Here is a 25256-nt window from a genome sequence, read left to right on the forward strand (position 1 = left end):
TTAGACCAAAGTTTATTTGAAGTTGACATCAGTGATTACAAAATTTTAACAATCTCAAATTTTACCGGTATAGTATTTCAATATTTCCACTGACTAAAGTACTAACCAACATTTCGAATTCTGTACGTTAAGTGATAGGTGTGGGAAAAATAACCGACTATGGTTTTTGAATTTCAGGTTTGGTTGGACTCACTTAAGTCCAGAAATACTAGTAAGTTGATGCACGACCAATTTTAACATTCTACACGAAGTGTCCTTTTAAGTCTAAAGGCGCCCGCAAACGAGAAAGCACTGTTGCAGAGACATTGTTTCCCGATCGTTTCCTCGGCGCGCGAACGAAGAAACATTTGCTGAGAAAGCAAAGTGTTTCTGAACAAATTCAGAAACACCTTTGCTTCCCGGAAAGCAAATTTTGCTTCCGCAACAAATGTTTCCTGGGGCGGAAAGCGGGCCGAACATTTTGCTTCCACAACAATGTTTCCGCGTTTGTTACCTATTTCCAACAATAAAATAAGGGTAAAGGTTAGCGTTATTTTTAGCTTTGAGTAAATGCAGCTGTTAATCTTTACTTGCAATTGAGGAACAGCATTCTGGTGACGTCACTTGTCTGTTTTTGGGAGAAGAGAAAGGGGACACTTCGTGACGCTTACTGAAATCGGCGTGCATCTAATTGCTTGCTTTTCTGGACGTATCTGTTGGGACTTCTTGTTTCTCTTACAAACAATCGATTCTCTTCTTCAAAGTTTTTAATTCTCCTTTTGGATAAGCTATAAAACAATCTCGAGATTTGCCATCGCATTTACGAGAAACAGCAAATCAAGTAGTGCAGACAGGTTTAAGAAAGTGTTTGACATTTGTAGCTAACAAGCACAGAATGGGCAAGACTCCAAAACGAAAACATCAGCCCGCCGTTTGCTGTTTGCCGAAAACGCGATGATCAATCTGTCCACCAAGTTACTTCTAGGAAAGACTTGAAAGAGGCTGAAGGGAACATTCACACACTTTTGTTTCAAATTGATCTAACAATGTCACTAACTGACTTCACATATCTCAGATGCCATAGTGCACGTTTTTCCATTTGTGACTGTTCTGTTGGCCCTTGTAATGAACAAGGTCATTATGGACCTTTCGAAAGGCCGACAACGACGAAGGCTACGAGATGGTTGTCAGAAAATATTTTGTCACCTTATTGCAATAATTTCGATATTACTCCAACTCATGCGGCATAGGTTTTGTGTATCAACAATCCAGGGATAAAATTGGTATTGACCGTTGTGGATGTTAGGTGAGAGAATTGAAATTCAATCTTCAGGTGCTCACGTTCTCCACATCACCCTAAACTTGGTCAATTCACGTCGTTGTCAGGGCGACGACGGCTGGTGAACGTGTCAAGCTGCAAAATGCACGTGCGGAGCGTGCAAAGCCATTGTTTTCGTTCATTAAATCTACTGCCGTCTCATGGCGTTATCGTAGCGGTCGTCGTCGTCCTCTCGTAAGTTCCCTATAAGATCTACGACGGCGACGTGGACGAAAACGTCACCGCAAAATATAACTTTGCACTATCGTAAGTAAGTCCACCTCGTTGACCTGGTACAATGTCAGCGAAGTATCCTAAGAAATAAATTGGTACGAGCGGTTTCAGAGGAGAAATAGAGAATGAAAACATGATTCTCTGTTGCATGCTCAAGTTGTCGTCAGAACCTCAAATTTGACGTGATGTAGCAGCTCTCGTAACGTTCAATGTGACTGGCTCGTTACTCTAGCAAAAAAGAAAAGACTAAACAATTGACACAATGACTTAGAGTTAAAAAACAATAGAAGCTGCTCATAATACTAAACAATAGCAGGTTACGAGAGCTGCTACACTAGGGAGCTTTAGCAAAAACGACGGGAACGGCAACGAGAACGTCATCTCAAACGTAAATTCTCATTATTGTAATCACTTCATGACTATTCCAAGTTATTTTAATGTGAGAAGGGTATGGCAGTTTAGGGGAGAAAATGAAAATTTATCTTTAAGTGCTGACGTCCTTCATAAAACCTCAAATGTGGTCATTTCACGTTGTTGTTTTCTGACGACGGCAAAGAAATGGACAAAAATGAAAAACGCACGTGCAGAGCGTGCAAAGATATTGTTTTTTAAACTAAATATTCAAATTTGTGACGTTCTCGTTGACGTCGCCGTTGTTAAAGCTCCCTCATACTGCAAATTTGGCAACTTACGTCGTTGTTATGTATCTTCTCACGTGGACCACGATCATTATTCCTCTTTCAACCAATGATATGATTGTTTTGTGCCTTTGTGGTTGCCGTCGCCGGCGTCGTTTCTTAACTAAACTCCCCATCAAAACGCTTTATAACTTAAACACGTCCCTTGTCCCCAATTCTTTGATTTTACACGATAAATACAATACTAACTTTAAAATATCCTTCGTTATGACCAAAATGAAAGACTCTAACGCTGTGAGTGAATTAAGGTGTATTTAGAGAAACAGGGGATGCCTTTTCAGTGCAAATACTGTAATCAACAAGGGCCCTGTGAATTTTAATCTTAAATGATTTTAAAAACAGAAACTCATTTTAAAAGCGCAAACATCACAGCAGCTAAACATGGTATTTTTCATGGTAAATGCAGCTATACAGTTTTCTGCTTTCTATTCATGATTTGCCAAAAATCTTCGTCTCTTGATTAATTATTCATCGTGTGCGTAATTTGGTTTGGTGCTTGTGCTTAGTGATTTTCGGAGGATATCACGCGCCATTTTGAACCAATCAACAGTAAGAAACTCCGGGCTTGGTGCCGACTGCCTGAGTTTTGAGTGGCTTGCATCGCTCTGTTGTGATTAGTCTATAGATGCTTGTTTACCGACGACACTTAATTAATTGACCGCCCAATCAGCAAATTAAGCTGTATTTTACGGAAGTTAATAACATTAGATGTCACTATAAATTACTTGAAAAAAACCCTCTCTTTAAAATAATATTGTACATGAAAAATACATGAACTAACAAAGCGTTTTGCCACTGGCGACGCTTTAACGCCATGCTGTTGGCTTTGGAAACTGTCCAGCCAATCAAGAAAAAGCCAAAAATTATATAATCATTATTAATTGACTGAACAATAAAAAAACCAACATTATGTGACACGTGATATTCAATATTCTTTTTTGGCATATTCTCCTTGTTCCATGCAATATTGGTAATGTTAACGGTAGAACCTTTGTTTTCTCTCAGGTCTCTGCCCGTAAAAATGGCGTCATGGGTTCTAATAATTTACAAAACATTCTTGTCCCTGAAGGGAGCTTCGTGTGGACGAAGTTGACGTCATCTTTCGATCAACATCGTCTGCATTTTTCTCACATTTGACATATTTATTCAGCTGTCGGCTGATGAAAAAATAAATCTATGGTGCCATGTTACTTATAAGTGCACTGAATTGAGACATACTGATTTTTTGTATAATTACATAGGTGATTATTGAAAATCCTCTGCGCTGCTCGGTTGAACTTGAGGAGATGCGCGATAATCACGTAAGCAGTTTTTTCAAAATGGCGGCAAGCCCTTTTTGTCGAGATGACAGACGAAGAAATTAATTGTTTCAAAGGAAATGCATATTTTTCAAATATGTATACTAAAACAATTCTTCACCTCGCCTTCGGCGAATAATTGTTAAATAGCCATCTTTGTTGATCACCAAATTTGGTCGAGGTCACAAACGATTTGGGAACACATAATATCAAATCACATTTTTGGTTTAAGAAAATTAACAACTAGAATAATTTAACCCCGTTGACGATTGTGCTCCGAGTATCCAAAACAGCGATTTAAACACAGCGTTTGGAAGTGCCTTGAGAAGAGGAATTCACTTGTCTATTTTTATAAAGTGTAATACAGTTGGATGGATCCCTGACTAACGAAGACGGATCTGAACCAAAGAATTTTCTAGAAGTATTGCTATTGTACCACTCTTTCATCTGAGTTAAAAAATAAGTTACGATGTTTGCTTCAAAAGTAAACACGTACACAGAAACATTAGAGAATGTCTCCGTGCATACTCTGACTTTCTCGTAGCTCAATAACCTCAAGGGTCAAGGAGAATGTACTCTAACAGTTGGAAAATGTGAACTGCAAAGCCTTTGACATTCGTGAATTACTTATTACGCTGGTTTTAGCCTTTCATAGAACTGATTAAAGTATGTTAACGCATAGAGAAGATATCTGTTTACAAACGTCGTTTTTGTTTGATATTCAAACGTGCCAACCAAAGGAACTAAAAACCCTTTGTTTCGACAGCCAATGAGGCGCTGGTTGCCACATTAATAACAATAGGCGACGTCAACGATATCTTCGCTATATTCTGTTATTCCTGGTCTACAGATCGTTTTCACATGACGTAACAGCAGCCATATCTTGGTACCTTAAAACAAAGAACTGATGGAGGGATGAAGGTGTAGCGCCGCGTTGGCGCGACGGACTCCTGTCTCGGGACGATTTTTAGAGGCAGAGATCTGTTATCGTTCTGTTTCCTTTTCCACACTTTTTTTCCTCACCCAACGGGCAAGTATATAAGAGGGTTTGGTGACATACTGTTGGGGGTAGCCAGGCAATATACTAGTGTCCCGTCCAGGGGGGAGAGGCAATACTGTCAGTCGCTACACCATTTAAAAGCCGTGATAAACTCCAGCCAATGGCATGTGACTTCCAGTGGCTCGTGTGCGACTTTACTTTTGTCATGCTGGAGTGTATAAACAATCCTCGTGAAACTGAATCCCATTTTCATGAAGATATCAACTTTTGTTTTAGTAAACCAATATGGCCGCTGGTCACGTGATTGAAAACGATCAACTGGTAGTATTTTAATCACCTGGCGTTCCACGATCGCCAAATCTTACTAATTTTGCCAACATTTCTGTTGTCTTTAGCGACAATTTCAGTTTCAACAACTTGGGAAACGTTTGGACACGACCACAATTCTACTTTAACTAATTTCGATGGCGATCAAAGAAACTTTTACAGTGTTACAAACGGGACACGACTCTTCTCTTGAGATGGAATCTCTTTAAAAGTTGGATTATGACGTGCGTGAACATTCTAAAACCCGTTTATCATTCTTACAGCGCGTTTCATATTATCTTCTCGTCTTAACAGATCTTCAATTTTCTTGGCTTGCTCATAGTTTCTAGAGATGCAAACAAACCTTACAGCCTGGCCGCGAGCTCGCATTTGCGTGAGCGCTTGAGCCGAGCTCGGGGGATTCATTTGGACCACCATTTGACAACTCGGGATATCAAGATTCTCTTTGGACGCAGTAGTAGATACGACAATTTGAACTAAGCCATCGCGAATTTGTTGGACAATTTCCCCATGCTTGAAAACCGCTAGTTCTGAAAATCAACAAAGAGAATACAGGTTCATGTAAGACTACTTCGGTGCGACGTATTGAATCAACCAATCTAAGGTTGTGTGAACGAAGCCCATCGATCGGATCTGAAGGGTGTTGATTCAGGATACTCGGAAAAAAATCATACTCGGAAAAAAATCCGAGTATCCCCGAACAGGAGTCGAACCTATGATGTTCCGATGACTTGTTCGGGTGCTCCACCAGGCTATAGGAGACTGGAGAGAGCAAGACCACTGGTCTTGTTTCGGGTGAGAATTGTCTAGCTATACTGCTAGGGATGAAGGTGTCATTCGTAAAATTCTTGCAATTGGTCTTGATAGTAGCAGAAAAGTAAAGAACTTTAAGAAAACGACGAAACATTTGAGTTCATGGCATGTTTCGACAGAAACTTCTGCCATCCTCACTTAGTCAGAATACAAAGCGATGGAAGCTAAATTTATAATAAATAGAAATTGCTAATGTGAAAAATAGTAACAACGGAATGAAGTATAGCGTAAAAATGAACATTTTCAAATATCCGCAGAATTCTGAACATTGTGACGCCTCGTGTTCAGCAGATTGTATTCGTGCTTTAGATCACGCCTCCACCAGTTTTCAACTTAAGATAAAATTAAAAGAGGCTATTCATGATAAGAGAGACCAACCCTCTTTGAATCAACAATTACACCATGTCAATCTTAAACTATCTTTTTAATTCCCACATTTTCACGCTATGCTTCATCCCAATGTCACTATTTTTGACATTAGCATTTTCTATTTATTATAAATTCAGCTTTCATCTCTTTGCATTCTGAGGCTAACTGAGGATGGCAGAAGTTTCCGTCGAAACATGTTTCAAAGGTTTCGTCGTTTTCTTAAAATTCTTGCAATTGTTGTAAAAGAAATTAAAAAATGAGCGAAGGAATCGGTTATTTTTTATTGTGACTAGGGGAATACTAAAAATATTCAAAACAAATTAAAGGTCAGGGGCGGGGCATATTACCTTCGAATTGACTATTTCGGATCTTTTACCACTGAGCTGTAAGAGACTCGTGGAATCTGGGCCGAGGTGACAGTTGTCCCTCCGTACTAAAAATGTGAATCGGATCTGTTCGTTTAAACGGAGCGTCCGATCTTTCAATTAGACTGCACTTCTAAACGGGTCAATTTGATCACGACTGATCAGACGTTTTCTATTATTACAATTACCGTGCCGGTGTCTTACCCTCATTATCTAAGCTAACTCGTTGACCTTCCAGCCAAGCGGTCCTTATGCCATGCGCTTGCAGTTCCGGGGAGTTCGATAAGTAATTTGACAGGTGGTAAGCTGTTCGCCGCCGAGTAACCAAAACGAGAACGCATGCGCTGCTGACACTATTCGCTCCAAACCAGCTGTCCGGTGATAAGCGCTCGACAAGTTGATCCGCCGCAGAGGCTATACCAGAAAGGTCGGGTCTCCAGGAGAAACCTTTGGAAGCATTAAAAAGAAGAATGTTAGACGAGTTTCGTGACAAGCCACTAGTGCTGTCAAGCCCGGGTAGAGTCTGGAGCTCTCATAACATTGCTGGAGATCACAATCTTATAACTGTAATGCCGCACTTACGAAGATGAGAGAAACTGCGGTCCAGTGGGTAAAGCACTTGCCTTGCGATCGGAGATCCGGGGTTCAAGACCGCTCGGTCTGACAACTCGTTGAATTCCTGATTCAACTTCTCGGTGGGACTTGTGAGAAGCCAACTGGTTTGCCTCCGGCCAGTTGGGATTCTTAGCAGTTGTTGCTGTTGTGTGTCATTGACCCTAAAAAGCTCCAAGGTCAATTAAGTATGTTTATGTATTCTGTCTCTGTGTTGACGGTTGGCCTTTGCCAGAATCATCGAGGTCCCTTGTAATAACCATTTAAACCGCGCTCATGAAAAAGTTGCTTGCCAAACACCAAATTTAGGTAATGTCGAGTAGTTAAATATATATGAACTAAAATTGGTACAACTTATGGAGGTTTTTACCTGAAATGAGGTATTGCTCTAAATACGAGCAGAGTTTCTCAGAAGGCAGGCCCATATTCTTCGCCCATTCAAACCCGTGAGGGCATCCTTCCTCTGCAAGCTCTGTCATATGTTCCAATGCTACTTGCTCTCCGCATTCCTGCAGCGCGCAAAGAGCTTCACAAATAAACTGGAAATGCAGCAGGGCGCTCAACGCATTGGACTCGGGTCTTGAGAGAACGATGTTATCGATCACACGAAGAACGGGATGGATGTCATCGATGCTAAAGAGACCCCCTGACGAGGGCTGGAAGATGTCCTTATAGTCCTTCATCTCACTTAAACGAACAGTCACGTTGAAGGCCCTGGTGACGTATTCCACTAGGATGTCCTTTAAGTCCTCTTCCGATTGTGTGTATGAAGCTGGGATACACTCAGGAAGAGCCTTGGTTGTTTTTCCGTCCAGCTCCTGCGTGCAGCTTGACACATTCAAGAGCTTTGCATCGCCTAAATTTCCCAGGAGGCGCTGTAACCTTTTTGTGGTCTTATCCAGGGATAGCTCCCCAGCTGGAGACGCTGTCAGGCCCAGGACTTTCGGTCGATGACCAAGTAGATCATCCTCTCGAAGGTAGAAGTCCCTTACGATAACGTTGTAAGGATGGTCTTTGTTACAATGATGGGCTTCGTCAAGAACGATGAGCGAAACGTCATCAAAACGAAGCGTCCCGTTATTAAGATGGTTTCGATAGCAGTCAGCTGTTATGATAAGTACATCTTGTTCATAGATACGAGCATTGCCTTCCAGCTTCCTCATTTCACCGCACACTGCACCGATGCGAATGGGCCGCGTACCGTTGAACGAGTTGGAAGTCCCTTCGTCTGCGACTTGAATATGCGATAATTCTCTTCTCAGATAGTCACTCTGCTGAAGAACAAGCAAGACACGATCGACAAGGAACACCACTTGGCGCGACGGATTAAGCTTAAGCATGTGAGCAATGACTAAAGCAGCAACCAAGGTTTTCCCCGTTCCCGTTGGCAAGAAGAACACCGCGTTTGTTATCATTGCTTTTCTGTGCAATTCCAGCTGGTAAACATACGGTTCGGTTCTCGTGGTGCAGTCCAAGTTAAGCTCCTGTGTGGACGACACCAGGGGCAGATGCTGTTTGGGAGGTGCCTTTTGCGACTTTGCGACAGTTTGCTCGTGTCTGCCACTGTTGAAATGCTCGTTGGCCTGGGATTCCGAGTTCAGATGCACCTTGCAATATTCGCAAAACTTCTTGTAAGGAACTGCGTTGTACTTTGCTACCTTGTTTTGATGCTTTGTGCTTCGAAGGTGTTCTTCAAATTGACCATCTGTTGGAAACGGAAGTTTGCATAACTTGCAAAAAAACGGCGAAATTCGTTCGCTGAAATTCGGACAGTGAACGCCGTTCGATCTCATCCACGGCTTCGTATTATCCAATATTCGAGGTTCCTGTCGTTGTTTGCTTTCATAGGAGTGGAATGAGTGCCTTCTTGGTCGTTCACAGATGTCATCACTGTGGTTTCTTCTTCGGAAAAATGCCTCATGTTTTCGTTCTGCGCCAATCACCCCAGGACGCCTGGGACACTGTTGACGAAACGAATCACGAAGGGTCCAGAGCGGCGGGTTGCCTCCATTAATTTTAACATGCCCTTTCTTGTAAAGATAAAACAGATAGTGGTTGACTTGATTTTCTGTCTCAAAGCCCGTTGAGGCGGCAATGTCTGTAGCTGCCATCGGTCCATTGTTTCTTAACAATTCGAAAATCTTCTCCTCTTCTTGGACGCGCGATGAATCACCTAATGAATCCCAACAGGAATTCCAATCATTCACACGAGCATATTCGAGTTTTCTCTCCTTCGCCACCTCGAGATGCTGTTTAAGAGTCTCAGAACTTTCTATCACGAATTCCTCTCGGAAACACATTTTTTCTGCCTTTCTAAAATCAGGGAAAGACCTGTTCTTATTACGGAAAGGACGAAGCGACTGATGCTGATCAACTGTGACACTGAAGAGTCCGGGTTGAGGGGTAAGCTCGGGTGAATGTGATTGTCGGTAACACAGCAAAACATTTTTCCGCTCTTCAGAAGGACAGATTCCCTTCTGTAGGCCCTCTGAGGGGTCTCCAAGAAGTGCTATTTCCATCGGCAAAAAGAGGTGGCCATTTGACTCCTCTCTTGATGTTCCCAAGGGCCCCGGTTTCTGAAAGTGAAGACGGAAGTTACAACAGAATACGTATAGTAGGTGGTTATTTTTACAACCAGTCTCTTGAGACTGCAAACGAACCCTGTTCCAACATGGCGGACATGACGTAACATGGAAATGGTCGTCTCTTTGTAGAGTAAAATACAGACAACCGTTTTAATTACAATATATGACCATTGAAAAGTAAAGCAGTGACTCTGGCAAGACCATGACCAGATGATTAGAATATATTTGTTTTACATACTACTTACCACTGGTTTGCCGCAGAGAAGTCAAGGACCTCTCGACCTTTTATAGACCCTTATAAACTGAAGTGCAGGCATTTTAACTCTTCACTTAATTCGTACTTTCAATTTTGTTCAGATGAGAGATTAAGATCACACTCTAGTAATAAACTGTAAATTAATAGACTTAGGACGGAACTTTTTAAGGGAACATTTTTATACAGAATCCTTATTTATGGAACAATTTGCCCGATGAATTGAGGACTGCGAACTCTAGTGTTTCTTCTTTTAAGAGATTATGCACTACTTTTTATAGACATAAGGTCTTCGGCCCTGAGCACCCCTATACGACCTGGGCTAAAATCAGCAGTTAGTTAGGAAGGCTAGGTTGTTAGTTAGGTAGTTAGGAGATAGCTAACAAATTGCTAGTTAAATAATTAAGCTTTTATATACTCATACATTTTCTTTTCATCCCACTTCCTTGTTATGTACTTGATTTCTATTAATGTGATTATTATTATTATTTTTATTTTTTATTTTTTTATTTTTATTTTTATTTTTTATTTTTTAGTTTTTTTTTTTGTAATATTGTATATAACTTTTTTCATGTAATTGCAGTGAAAATGGAATAAATTAATAAATTAAATTAAATTAGTAGAAAACAAATTCATTTTACTCAGTGGCAGACTGCTAGCAGCCCCTTCTGAGTCAGTCGAATCGCCCGCTTTAGTCATGCAAGTGAGCCGAGGGGAGAATGGGGATAGATCTCGCTCTATCGCCATTCTCCTCTCGGCTTGCTTAGGTGGGTTCGGAATGCTTGTAGTCTAACTCAGTGGCTGCTAGGATTAGTAAAAGGGGAACTTGAACAATGATGTTCAACTCTTGAAACGTGGTAGAAAATTGATTGATAGGTTATTTTGTCTTGATATAAATTGATTCTCACTCTCTCTAATAAGGGAATCTCTGCTGACGTCATTGTACAATACAATGCAATACATACTTGACTGACCACTCCCCATAGGGGCTTTTCAGGGCCAATGAAACACAATCACTAAAAAAAAAGAACATTCAACAATAATTGTTAAGAATCCCAACTGGCCTGGAGGCAAGCTGGTTTGCTATTTACAAGTGCTGCTGAGAACTAAGTGAACCAGGGACTACCAGGATCAAATTCAGCCAGTGGTCAGAACGTGTCTTGAACCCGGGATCTCCGGATCTCAAGGCAAGGGCCCTGCGAACTGGGCCGCACTGCCTCCTACTGTATTCTATTATAATTTTCTACCGTTTCAAAAATTTGACGAGACTTTTTGTTTGCAGGGAACCGTGCAATATTTTCGCTGCGTTCATACGGATTAAAGTGTGTTCTTCTTGGCTTAGCAGTTGAGTCACCACGCATCCTTGTAACCACGCCTTTGCCATGCAAAAATTTAGACGGTAAAGGTGTTCGCAGCGCGACGATTAAATTTTCGACCGTACCGGTTAAAATTCGTCCCCGATTTTGGCGTTCAAATTTTCGAACGGCGAGGCGTGTAGATTTTAGTACGTTTAGCGAGGAACCCCTAAATACACGAAGTTTCAACCGGTAGAAAACTCGCCCGGTACCGTGTGAATGTAGCCTAAGCTTTGATAGCGGGCCAGTATTAGAAGTAAAAAACTAAATATATATTATTCGGTACCCTATTCTTCTATTCTTGGCTGATTGATCAGAAAACGATAACCTAGTAATGTAAACAAAGATTCCCCTATAAGTACACCAATATTGATTCAACTCGCCTTGAGACTTCATTAAAGTGATTAGTATAATGACCGCATAGGAACAGAACCAAAGTTCGTTTTATTGTATTTTGACCCCAAATACAAGGAATCAAAGTCAACTTTAGTAAATGTCGCACTGAGAGTCAGCAACGTTTGTATTGCATCATAAAGACAGAGCATTCAAATAGCAGCACTCACGTACTTTGATCAGACGGTTCACGCAGCCGGATAAGTATTGGACTTTGGGACCTTTTCACTGGGCTCGAACCCCGGTTGGACCAACGATTACTGAGGAATAATTGTGGTCTTTGCAACTATATCTCCAAATGACAAAACGTTCTAGCTTTTAAGGAAAGGGACGACATCGTGGGTTTTAAAGGTCTCATCATAGGTTCGAGGTGTCAGATCTTTAAAACGTTCTTACTTCATCAGTATTTTAGTACGCTATGAAAATGAAATTAACGTCGGCATTTTAGTGCTCCTTGAATGCAGTTTTGAATCCAAAAAGGTATTATTTTAATTGGATGTTATTTTTTCCATGTTAGGTTCGCAAAACAAAAACAGTCCTGACCAGTCCGGTTCTAGAGGTTTAAGCTACAAGGAATGATTTTAAATTATTTTCTGAAATTTTCATGATAAGCAATCGATTTTGAGATTCTCAGCTAAAAGGTGTCAGCGTTTTTCAATTTTTGACATGTTTTGATTTTATACCATACTTTATTTAATTATTAATTCCCGGTCAAAAACACTATTTTCAACTTCGATGGGAGAGTAACAAATGCAAAAGTACATATATCAAAAATTGGAATAACACTTAAAATCTTGAAATAACAGAGGAGAAAGGTCTGCCCGTTTAATAACCAAATGTTGTATTTTCAAGTCTCCCCGAAGTAGAACAAGACTGATACCATAGGGTCCATCTCACAACCCTTCAGTGTCTATCAAATCTGGAACGTTTCAGATACACCAGGGACTTTAAGATCCACGATGGAGACTGATGAAAGAGTAACGTTGCAGTCAAAACCTCAAACTTAGTGATTTCACGTTGTCGTTTAATATGCAGAGTACTTAACAATTATTCGCCTCAGGCTCAGTGATTATCGGTGAATATTCACCGAGACGAAGTCGAGGTGAATATTCACCGATAATCACTGAGCCTGAGGCGAATAATTGTTTTAGTATAAATACACAGGTGATTATTTCAAAAAAGAGAAAATAAAAGCATTTCAAAGCGAAATCATCTTCACTTACAGTGGCAAAACGACTACAGGAAGCCATTTTGTCCGTCGAGGTGATTATCGGCTGATAAACCGAGATAGCGAGCCAGTGAGAGCGCGCGATTTCGTATAATCACCTGTGTATTTATACTAAAGGAGAAATATCTGCTAAAATGCGTGCGCACGTGCAGCACGATGATTTATCACATTTTAACCAATGATATAATTGTTTGTGGCGTTGCTGTTGCCGTAGCCGTCGTAGTTTTCAAACCTCCCTATTATTCTCGACGGGTACGGCACGGAGTTTCCTGCTCGGTGGCCTGGCCAACTCTCCCGGCGATGGAAATGTGGCCGGCTTGGGGTAATAGGGACCTTTAGATTCTAGGACGCGGACGAGAACGAGTACGATATTTGACAGCCCGTTTTTAGCGAAAACACTTAGAAAATTTATAACCCGTACGATTCATCTTACCCTTGGTTAGCAGCATAGGTTGCTCAGTTATACTTATTGCTGGTAACTGGTGAGCCTTTCCCTGATCGAAAAATGCCAAAACCGCTACCGTGTTGTTGACTTGTTTTGACACGACGACATTTTTGCAAAACCTCGTACTAAACTGACGACGGAATCACGTTTTTCCCGCCAAAATGACGCTGGTTTGCGCGCGCTCGCTGTTGTTCGGTGAGAAAATCTCGTACTCGTAGTCGTTCTCCTCCTTGAATCTAACGCTCTCTGATATCTCGAAGAGGGCCAGGGTGTTTAAGGCCCAGAAAGCGAAAAACAATCCCAATTCGACTGTTTGTCTTCCGCTAGACATTTAGTTACTGTGATACAGAACAGAGCAGGCCACGTATTACTGGGGAACGTTAAAGAAGCACTGTACTGTCAGAAAAAGGGAAAGGAACAAGCCCCAGTATTAGGCAGAAGCTGCTGGCGTACAAAAATGTATGCATATGTGCACACACTTTATTAAAACTAGAAAAAATCATATTGCAGTGAATGACCTACCACTGAACTTTGAATCCTCTCATATAATCGACCACATCGGCCTTGACTTCCAGGAGCAGACTCGCTATACGAGCGAATTCGAGTTGGTTCCGAATGATGACATCGGGGTCTTCCGTGTCCAACAGTCTTCTCAAGCGTCGCTTTGTTCGCCTCCATTTCATGGAAACCGTTGAAAGTTGCCGGACTTTCTTCTTTGACGCAGCCATTAACAACAGCAACCGGTTTGAAATCATTTCTGTGATTATTGAAGAGCATAGCGAAGTGGTCACCATTAGTGGGTGGACTCACGTCGTTCCAAGACGATTCAGGCATCTTTGACTGGATAAACGTTGCTGTCGGGAAAGGAGCAGAAAACAATCCATTTGAGGGGGTGGAACTCTAATGAGACTCAAATTATATATTCAGTGTAGCAGCTGATCTCAAGATTGAGTAATAAACGACAATTACATTCACATACAGAGCATATTTCAATTGCGAGTCGAAAGCAATTTCACGATTGTCTCCTTCACATTTCTACACGGGTTAGCTAAGACTCAGCGCCAGTCATCTCTATCCATGAGGGTTGAAACCCAAACTCGTTAGCAACCCCCCCCCCCCCCCCCCCCCCGTATTAGCTTTGTGTGACGGTTTGTCTGGATCTGATGTGGTTGATGACTCCTCCCATACTTGGGCGAAACTTTCTCGATCACAGCCGTTTCATTTTCCATCAGCTTTTCCGAAAATTTAGAAATAATGACGAAAGGAATGTTAAGAAAGAAAAACAAATGAAACTGACTAGATTTATATTTTCACGACGTTTTGAAGTCATCGTAACTCCATTATCAAGTGATAAATAAATACAAGTGCTAGAGTTTAAATAGATGGAAAGCATAATTTGCATACTAGGTGTTGTAAAGAATGTTACAAAGTCTTACGAAAATGTAAGACTAAACATGACTGTTTAATTTATGAAATGTTATACATTAGGGAATTGTCACCCTCTCTTAATGTCCAAAGTGACTCAATCAAGGAAAAGTTATTTGTATAACATTCTTTACAACACCTAGTATGCAAATTATGCTTTCCATCTATTTAAACTCTAGCACTTGTATTTATTTATCACTTGATAATGGAGTTACGATGACTTCGAAACGTCGTGAAAATATAAATCTAGTCGGTTTCATTTGTTTTTCTTTCTTAGTTGTAAGTTTTTCTAAGCAACTGCTTAGAAAGGAATGTTGACATATAAATAAGCTTGTAATCGAATTACTGAAGGAAAAAGCAAAGAAAGTCACTTTCTCCTTTTAACATTGTGCGTTAATAATTAAATCAGCAATTTCTGGAACCGCGTTTTCTGAGAAACATTTGCATAACAAGGGCAATTCATATCACTTGATAGGGCCAGTGGCTTAATGCAAACGTTTCAGTTCGATGGATGGAATCCACGGAAAGGAAAAAAAGTGTGTTAGCGATTGCTGAGAAATCCGCGTTTGCAATTGATACACGAGTTATCCGTTTCAACTATTCCTTTCGTGCCATTAACGATTCATTCTTCCGCTTTGTAGCCGAACTTTTAATCACTGCCCCTAGTCCTGTGGCTATGCCTTTATCTCTGACTCAGTGTTGCTGCAACCCTGACAGCTGTATTAAGTAATACATAGATATTTTGTGGTACGTGCCAGTTACTAAGCCGTAACGCCGGACTGTTCGTCTATTAAACTCCTTCGGTATGGTTTTCGCCATCACTGCACGATCCACCTGACACAGGGTACTCGGTTGAATTCGCAACCTAAATTATATTGTTGTTTATCTGATTGTTTAATTCTCAACTACCATCTTTTCTGAACTATTCTGCAGACTCCCACTTACAAAACTTTGGAAAGACCAGTTTTTAGACATTTCTAATTTCAGTTTCAATTTGACTAAAACTGATCCAAAACTTAAACTGCTAAAAGTATTTCTCATATTCATTATTCAGTCTGCTTTTCAGCGTACGCTTACGTCTTAATAGATACTTACGCGATCTTTCCGACGAGACTTCATTGAATAAACCTCGGGCAACAGCGAACGGAGTACAGCAAACAGCCATTTATGCTGAATCGTGTTTGTCGGGAAGCGACATGATCTATTTATACAAAACGCGAACGCTTTCCAAGAAAACTTGTTTCCCAGAAATTTTTTTTTTCAGCAAAGGTTTTCAAAGCGAGAATTAACTCGGGATACTAAAGTAATGACATCGGCACATTTTTGAATCCTTAAATAAGTCATCTGAGAAAAGATTACTTTAGTCGGTAGGTATCTCAAGCAAACTTTACGAAAATATTCCCAGAATCTTCAGTGAAAACGAAAGCCACACCTTTTGATTACGTCCCCACTGTCCCCACTCCCTTAGTTGAAAACCGGAAGTTAACCGAGTCGAGGGCTCGGAAAAAATCGCTGTTCTTGTTTTTATGGATAAGCGCACAATGAAGTCCAGACTAAATGATCAAATATTTTGGAGAAACATTCTGTTTACCTATGCACAAAGTTTGATGGATACAGAAGGCACAAGCTATTCGACCCTTATTAAACTTGAAAAACTATCATTTAATGCAATTTTAGAGGAAGGTGCACGAGAGATGAAAAACGTTGTTCCAACTCGACGCTGCCGGGACAAATGGTCATCTTCCACAACCTTCTAGGTCATGATGACTCAAGATAATAGGAAATGAAGTATTACTTTGTATTGCACTTAGTTCTGCATCATCATCTCGAAACATTCGTCTGCTGAATTTCCGTAATATACATAGCCGTTAAAATCATGCAATGGGAATTTCATATATGTTACGCACGGCTCCCCTGTCCCCCTCCCCACCAGTGAGTCATCACCGGCTATGGACGCGCCACCAACATTAATGAGATCACCTGCATCATCCACGCCGCCTCTCACCACACGACAAATTTGACTGATGAAGGATGAGACCAAAATGGCTCAAGTTTTCGGAATTAATTTACATATGGAGCCATCTTGTAGCCTTTTTTCTGCAACGCCCCTGGCCATCCCCCCTGTTTACTGCTCATCCGAAAAATGTAACTCGCACTGCATGTGTAACAAACCTCTTCCGCATTCTTGCCACTCAAATTCCATTACCCCCAAATGTACTTAATCTCCGAGATCAGTGTAGTTTTAACTCTTCTTTTAAATCTTTTAACTCTTCTCTAGTCGGCTCCATGGCTGCAATAATCAGTCGGAGTATTTGTAAGGACGTATACTGGATGTATACTGAGTACGCAGAGGTCCCGGATGATTGACTGAATTCAAGGAATTGTATGAAAAATGCCTGTTCATCCACTTCAATCGGTCTACTATGAAAATATCCTTCCACTGAAAAGAAAATTTGCATCTACTTGTACAAAGCGTAATTCGTTACGTAATTTACTCGCATTTATGATCATCCTGTACCTAAAGAAGCCAAGCCCTTTCGGTGCAAGGGTTTCATCGCATGGCGCAACTATCTGTATGCTAATTTAGAAACGGAACATCCGCGGAACATGTCACCAGCTATATCATCAAAGGAAAAAAAACAACCGTGCACTTCAGCATAGCAACCAAATGAATTTGCATGCTGTCACATCGTGTTAAATGTTCATTCACTTTTACTTGCTATCCAAGATTTTTAAAGAGCGGACTACAAGTTCGGTAGTAAGAAAATGACACTGAGAAGTCTTACGCCCCGTTTCGAGTCCATTCGAGCAGTCTGGGCGTTAACATACTCTTCCGCTATGTAGGATGTTAGCCATTATGTCTTGACGTAAATTTCATGTATGGTATTTCCCATACAATTTTCTTTCAAAATAGACCAGAAAGTCCCAGAATTGTGTGCTACCATTTGTCTGCCGCGTTGTTTCAGCTTATCAAAAATCACCGACCAACAACTTTATATATGGACCAAACTTAAATAATTCTCGCTCATAGTCAGATGTGATAATGAAGAAAAAGTGAGAACTCTTTAGCTAAATTTCATCAAGGAGTCTAGGCTATTTAAAGTTTTTAAAGATAGCAGCATATTTAATTTTGTGATGGACCAGTCACATAGTAATGTTCCGAATTACACTGATCCACTGTCAGTGTGTTCAAGAACGTGTTCTTCAAATCACTGCCTATTTATTAAATTATTTACTTTAAGGACTACCTCTTGCCACTAATTGGAAGCGTTTTTTCCTTGTGTTGCCATTTTCATGTTTACGAAACCAGTCGCTGTATACAAGTGAATACACTTTGAAGTGAACGACAGCTCATTAGTAATATTGTCGGTCTTCCTCTTGAGCTTTAGCAAAATCCTTTTTGGTCTCATGCACATCGACCGAATTTGGGTATTTTGTCGAGTTACGAATTTGAGGCTCACCAAGGTAAACCTATCAAGTGAGGCGACTCTCCCTTTCGCGAAAGCGAATTATAAACACAGCTTTCGAGTACGCTGGAGATTCGTATTCTACTGAGCGTTTCCATGGCCTTTGCTCACACATAATAACAAGAGATCGGAACAGATGACGTCAGTGGATGATCTGATCCTCGTGCGAGAGCTGGGTTCAAAGATCAATAGACAAATTTTAACTCAAACTTTGCAAACGCAGTTAAAACCTAAAACCGAAATCGTGTGTATAAAAACTCGAGCCTCAGTACTTCTCCATTAGGCAAATGTCGCCTAAATGTGCTCAAAAATTCAGACGACTTGAATGGACAGTGTTATTGAGAACTTCAACTTAAAGACAATATAATCGAAAGTGTAGCTATTTTAAGTTTAAATGGTATGAGATTCTTTGCAAATACTGAGTTATAATCATAACGAAGTACATATGATGCCTGAAGATTCGAATGAATGTAATATCCTTTTGTACTACACAGCTGCATCTTCATATATGTGCATTGATTTGTCCTTTCAGTTCTTGGTGTCTCTACCCTTTGAGTTGTTGTGTTTGAAATTGTTAAACGTGGTCCTTTAAGTGAAGACTACTGAGTTAAGAATGAAAGCGTAATGATCACGTATTTCGGCAGTGTGGGGTCTGTACCACCTTTGAAGCCAGAGCAAATAAAGGTTTGATTTCTGAGCAGTACCTTTCTCAGTTGGTGCTGTCTAGTATGTTGCACAAGGTGGTTTATAACTCTTGAATGTGTGGGTGAAATCCTCAAGAAAGTGTTACCATTGAAATAAAGCTAATGAACAGTACTTTCCTATCGTACTGCCTAATTTACTGCAGCTAAACTAAAGATGGGACAGTTGGTCATCTGAATTCCAAGATGAGATCCCAGACAGTGGTCATTTAAATTAAATTTGCAGGTAAATACTTTTATGTGATGCTCTTCATTCAACAGGAAATGTGGCTTAATTTTAAGAACGAAGATATTGGACGAAAATTGACTGACTTATTTATGAACATAGCTACTTAAAACATTTCCTTGCAACTTCTCAATAATGAGTTGCTAATTTGCTGCAACTGATCAACATTCCAGCATTATAAGAGTATGTTTCTGTGTTTGTTCTGAGTATTTAAAAGAATGGATCTGATTGTCCGTAATTGTTCTTTTGAAGTTTGACTATCATTCATATAAAATCCAATGCATTAGAAACATTTTATGGTGTGTTAATTTGTTTATCTGCCAGTGAGGATACACTGTGTTTTTTCATAAGAACCCCTTCTTTCATGCATAAGTTAAGAACGTTCAGGCGTAGATTAACCAAAACTTTTTAGAACTAAGAATAAACCTGAGAGTCAGTTAAGAACATCTATGTTTTGCTCCTTTGTTTTGGTGAGTAGTATAAATAAAAGTACTGAAAAGAATGATGTAAAACTCGGCCACTGCATGATGCACTGCAGAACAGTGAAGAACAACTCAATTTGTCTCAGTCGAACTTAGTATACCACTGCCACACAAATTTAAGAACATTTCAAAACGTTTCAGGCTCAAATTGCCAAAAGAATAAAAATAAAAATGTTCGGCGTCAGCCCACAAATTACGAGTTCTTATATACAAAAGAGTGTGTCATTTATATAAAATACACTGCAATAGAAACATCTTCTTGGGGTGTGTTCAGTGTCGTAACATGTCAGGGATGTTCTGACTTTGGATTCTATGAACGAAATCCTCGTCTCCTCACGTGAGCACGCGAGATCGTCCACGGGTCTTATTCAACAATAATAATCTTGAAAGCATGCACCTCTAATACTAACCATTTGATCAATCAATCAAAAACTATGTTTACGTTTTAGTATCACACGTGTGACAATCCCTTACGATACAAATGAACTTTACTCTGGGACGGCTAAAATCATCACGGGTTACCTTGTGACAGTTGTGATCTTCAAATGATGTTGCTTTGGCACTAAACAGCTGAACTTAGCAGTTCCTGTCTAGTTACAGATCTTATCCACATTATTGTAGCTACTCAAGTCAACTAAAGTAAAATTTACCGAGGGAACAATACTTTCAACGGGTATTGCTGCAATAATATTATTATGATCCCATTCCAAATTAAAGCTTCATGTTTCGTGATTGGAAGTCTCCTTAAACTTTGACAGCTAACTATAAGGAGTTCAGTGAATTAAGCAAGAGTTTGCCTTGATGTTAAATTCTAAAATCCGGATAGGAAGCAGTGAAAGAAGTTGAACTTTCCGGACATTCAGAAAATTACAAAAGATCAAACCTTTTCAAAAATTTAAGCTACTTTTTTATTTAGAGGAACTTTTTATCTAGAAGAACGCCTTATATAGAAGAAATTCCAAACTAATATTGGTACAGTCATCATTTTAAAGTTGTTCTTGTTTTCTGCAGGACAGCTTTAGCCGCCCGACTGAAAAAGTGTGTTTACATTGTATCAGTGAAATGATAAACATTCGAATGAAAAGTATTCTCAGGAAGTCCACTCCGTTGATTATAATAGTGATTCAATCTTCCGACCTTGCCAATCGTCCCCAAATATTCCTCTGCAACTGATCATTACCGTTTGGCACTGTATGCTCCTCACGGTGAATAACACAGTTGGCACAATATTTGTTCATACTTACCTTTAATTAAAGCGTCAATTGCTTCTTTCAACATGTGTAAACATTTTGTCTTTCCACCCCGCTAGTACAATATTAGTTAACTTCTGCAGTAGAGGAATTCCAGCTACTTCGAAAAGAGAAACTCACAAGCAAAGCGAATTCTATAAATACTTTGGCGCTAAAGTAACAAATAGTTAAAATCCTCCCTCACCTCTTAGCGTCGACATTTTCCGCATTCACACAAACACTGCTAACTGGAAAATTCTTTCTCAGTGGACACAACTGCATTACAAGGGTCTTCCAAATTTTGTCGCGATTAAAAAAGCCCAATGTTTATTCCTGGACTTAACGACAGTCGAGAAAGACTAGCAACGACCCGTCACACTGACAATTGCTTTAAACTCCAGTCGTAGATTTTCCATGTACTGGGATAGTAATGAGATTAGTAAGGTGTTCAACTGTAATAAGCTACGCAACTGATGAAACACTGATCTGCCAGACATTTATATTTTTCCTTGTCCACGCTGCCGAGAAATGACTTTGCACGCTTCAAAGTTGTGACTGACTTATAACTTCCCGAAATTCACTTACGTCGAGTAAAAATAAAAACAGTGACTGCAATCAAAACAATGACATCACTGTAAGAGAACTGAGCTCTATCGAAAGTCAGGGTCATGTACATACCGCATGATGGACGGATCAAGTTCAGCCAAGATGCAACTTAAGTAAGTTTAAATCATTAATTCATCAATTCCAAGGTTCATCAGCATGTATTTCAAAAAGTCACAAATCAAGGTCCAGCGAAATTGGCAAAGATCTTCGAAAAGGAGTTTGAGGCGGATTTAAAGCAATGACTTCTAATTTCAATGGCAGTCACTTACTCACTTTTAAAAGATAGATAGCTCCAACACGAATTATCTGGAATTTCAACTGTATGTATGCCTAAACCGGCAGGAGAACGCTACAACTATTGTCGAGAGATGGAGAGCCAGACCGGTATCCGTAGCTAAAACGAGTGAGCAACTGAAGTACTATGATCGCTGGCTGCGGGAGCTATCCCCACCTATTTTAGGGTGGATCATTGATAAAAGTTACAAGACCAGAGCAGGTTCATCTTGCGGCTTTAAACTGCAGTGCCTCTCACAGATGAAAAGTACAGTTAAATGATAATTTTGGATAGCCTAGACTGGCATTCAATGCCTGATAAATAATTTTTTGTCTATTATTCTTGCCATGCACACCTGTTATGTAATAGGGAAAATGAAGAGATAATTTTAATGTTTCTCCAATTTAATGCTGGAAAGCAAACTATCTTTGCAGCCGGTTGATTCCAAAATAGATCTTTCTACTTCTCAACTCTGAGAAGTAATCTTTCCTTTACATCAATATATTTTGAGAATTTTCATTTCTTAAGTATAATTATAACATTCAGTTTACGGTCATGCTAAATATCCTACTATCTGCAAACTTGAAGAAAAGACACAAACCTCAATCCTGTAAAGTCCATCTGCCGGTTGCAAGGATTCAGGCAAAATTTACATGTAACTGCATGTAAAAAAATAAATTTGAAGGTCGTATGGCAGTTCTTGGAGTTTAAAGCTTGGTTTTTCATGTGCAGGAAGCAGCATCCTACAAGGTCTTGTTGTTTTGAGCTGAGTGTTTAAACTGTTCCTGTTTGCTTGACGCCGATAAAATATCACATCTTGCTCGACACAAAGTCGAATTTCTCGTCAGCCGCAAAGGAAACAAATCAGCAATAACATTTGACATTAATGGTCATATATGCCACCAGAAATTGAGTTCTGAAACTCCTGCAATGCAAAATTTGAAATTTCTTCCCATCCAACTGATTTGGATAGCTAGATAAATTGAAAAAGCGAAAAAAAGAAAAGAGATTTTTGCTTGTCCAGGGCCAAGCGAGTACTGTACCGAACATTTAGACGTTAACAACGATTATGAACTTGAAGTTAGGCAAAGATAGAATGAAATGAAATTAACGAAACATCGTTTGTTGTACGGCCACGTTTCTTTTCTTATAATCTGAGATTCGATTAAAAGCTTGATTCAAGATAAGCAAGGGATGACACCCGTTTTAGCAACACACTAACTCGATTCAAATGAATTTGCGGTGTTCATGCCTATAGGATGTTGTTAGAATACAGGGGAAATACTAAAGAGATTTTCAATTTTAGATGATTTAGAAGGTACCAGAAGCCGGAACTAAGATTCACCCGGAGTAGGTCAAGCTCGAATGGTACTTAAAGATACGCTTTATAATATTTAGCTGCAACATTTTAAAATATTTAACGTAAGGAATTTACTCATAAGCATTTTCACCTGCGTTGGTGTTTACGTTCCAAAAAGCTAGATCGATCGGGCAAAACTAGGCTTTCGGCTTCGTTTCTTTGCTTAGCGAAAGGCCGGTCAACCATAGAAAGGAATGATATTGCAGCGTCAAAACGTCGATTTGAACTAGAATTGATTTCAGTGAACTATATTTGCTCTAGTGTTTGACAGTAAAGATTGCTGATCAGTCACTTAAAATTAGCACAACTAAACGACTTATACTGGCTCGGTGTGGTGAAACAGTCGAAACTATTAAGTAATCGTCTATTGTCGCCGTCTTTTGCAAAGCGGCTGGAAACTCGTCTTAGAGTCAGTTAAGCAAGGCGATTAAGACATCCCTGCTAATTTTAATTTTACAATGTTTGGCGTTTCAGTATGATAGCAAATGAATACCAAACGAGATGGAAGAAAAGTTGGAGGATATATGGTTTGGTGAGAGATGGCTGAATAACTTGCACCGAAAACCGAATAAGAGTGATCTCTATATTTCTAAGCGCGACTTTACTTAAGTAAATGGGGTCTGTATTCCATTTTATCTTCCACGGTTTAAATTTAGTTTGTCAGCCAGCCAGTCATTTATCTTTGTACCAAAACTAGTTATTTCAGCTTTACAAGTCCGCATCTTTGACATTCGTGTTTCATCGGTCGAATAGAATTAATTTTGTAGAACTCGGACATCGTAAAGTAGCAACAAGGCACAATTTCACTTAGTTTCATACGTTTGACATTCTCTTTAGGAGGGAATTCAAACGCCAATCGGGAAAAAAATACAGTTTGCATTCAACGCGACCAGACGATGGCAGAACGCGATCGGCGGGAATATCCAGACATCAGTTCGAATGCCGCTTTCACTGACCACTGAGTACTCCGGCAACTTCAGATGAATTAGCGCTTTAACAACGCAAGTCGCGTCAAAAAACTGTTTAGAACTCAGCATAAACATTCGCTTCGGCACATTGTAAGTAACCGGACGTAACAGACAATATCAAACTGGACTTTAGACTGTAATTAGACACACGAACGTGCGATGATGTTCGTAAACGCGAACGGCTTTTTGGTCTAGAAAGCCCGCGAGAAAAACACCCCCGCCACTTAATAAACATAACAATTAGTAAAAGAGTTTTGAAACTGTAGAGGAATACTTACATTATCATTGCAGTGAATAAAATGTAGAACTGCCGCGCATTGTTTAAATTATCTGTCCCCTCTGAATTTGGTATGTTGGCGGTAACTGACCGTCGATGCCAGCATATTCAGATGAATTCAGGCTGGAACAACGATTCATCATGGAGAAAACCTGAGCCGTTTAGTTCCTTCGTTACATTGTATCCCATCACATTCCCTTTCGTCGTTAGACGCAGTCAATTAGTGGCTTACTCGAAGAATTTGTTTAATTTGCAAAACATCGGATTCAAGCTGACACAAAACACGGAAGTAAAACCGCATCGGAACTTCGTTGTGCGCAAGGCAGGCGGAGGAACCGGTTGGACATTGATTCCGAAATAGAGTCGCTTCTTATAATGAACGGGTTGAGCAATGAATAAACCTTTTCTTACTGACCTTTGTGTGAGCGTCCTAAAACACTGGCCTTGTTTTCATCAGAGCTGAGTTCGCAGCAGTGCCCATTGTACGAACTAAGTGATTTCTTCAAAAGCGCGGAGCTGCCGTCGTTGTTAACGTTGAAGGTCGACGAACGATGTGCGAGGTTCTTCAACAAGAATGACCTGGAAGAATCAACATCACAAGACGGTCGGGCACAAGACATCCCTCCACGTGCTTGTGGTATGTTCTACCGCGACAGCTTTTTCCCCTTTGCTATTGTTATCAACCTGTATTCAAACAATTCCATTCAGACCAATTTCTCCGCTATGTAACCTATCCCTAGATTTCTGCGGCCTTTCTAGGCAAGCCCTTGAGCGCGCATGACGTGCTGTACATTGAAAGAGTGATTTTTCCGCCTTGAATCGCAAGAAAATTATAAATCATCTCCAACTATGGAAGATGTCTTGGAAATTCAAACATTATCTCTTAACGCTTTAAAGATTTCGTTTACAACAAAACGCAAATCTGAGTGCTTGATCGCGACAATAACAGATTTGAGTCCCAAGATGAAT

General features: G+C 40.1%; 1 protein-coding gene across 6 annotated transcripts in view; it reads right to left on the bottom strand.

The window, feature by feature from the left end:
• LOC138011253 (uncharacterized) overlaps positions 1–25256 on the bottom strand; it is a 25600-nt gene continuing 344 nt past the window's right edge. The window contains exons 1-5 of one of the 6 annotated variants that reach the window (XM_068858203.1): positions 24703–25256; positions 13795–14126; positions 7384–9589; positions 6606–6848; positions 1–5384 (exon numbers count right to left, since the gene is read on the bottom strand). The exon at positions 24703–25256 is cut by the window's right edge and continues 344 nt beyond it. In XM_068858203.1, the coding sequence (XP_068714304.1) occupies positions 5092–5384; positions 6606–6848; positions 7384–9589; positions 13795–14126; positions 24703–24907 (3279 nt within the window). In that variant the 5' untranslated portion in view covers positions 24908–25256 and the 3' untranslated portion in view covers positions 1–5091. Of the gene's footprint in view, positions 5385–6605; positions 6849–7383; positions 9590–13794; positions 14127–15792; positions 15887–16869; positions 18775–21007; positions 21401–22283; positions 24254–24288; positions 24524–24702 lie in introns of those variants that run through there. The other 5 variants (XM_068858209.1, XM_068858208.1, XM_068858206.1 and 2 more) reach the window with 5 other exon arrangements.

This window comes from Montipora foliosa, chromosome 7, assembly GCF_036669935.1.
Source record: "Montipora foliosa isolate CH-2021 chromosome 7, ASM3666993v2, whole genome shotgun sequence".
In the NCBI taxonomy this organism is placed as follows: domain Eukaryota; kingdom Metazoa; phylum Cnidaria; class Anthozoa; order Scleractinia; family Acroporidae; genus Montipora; species Montipora foliosa.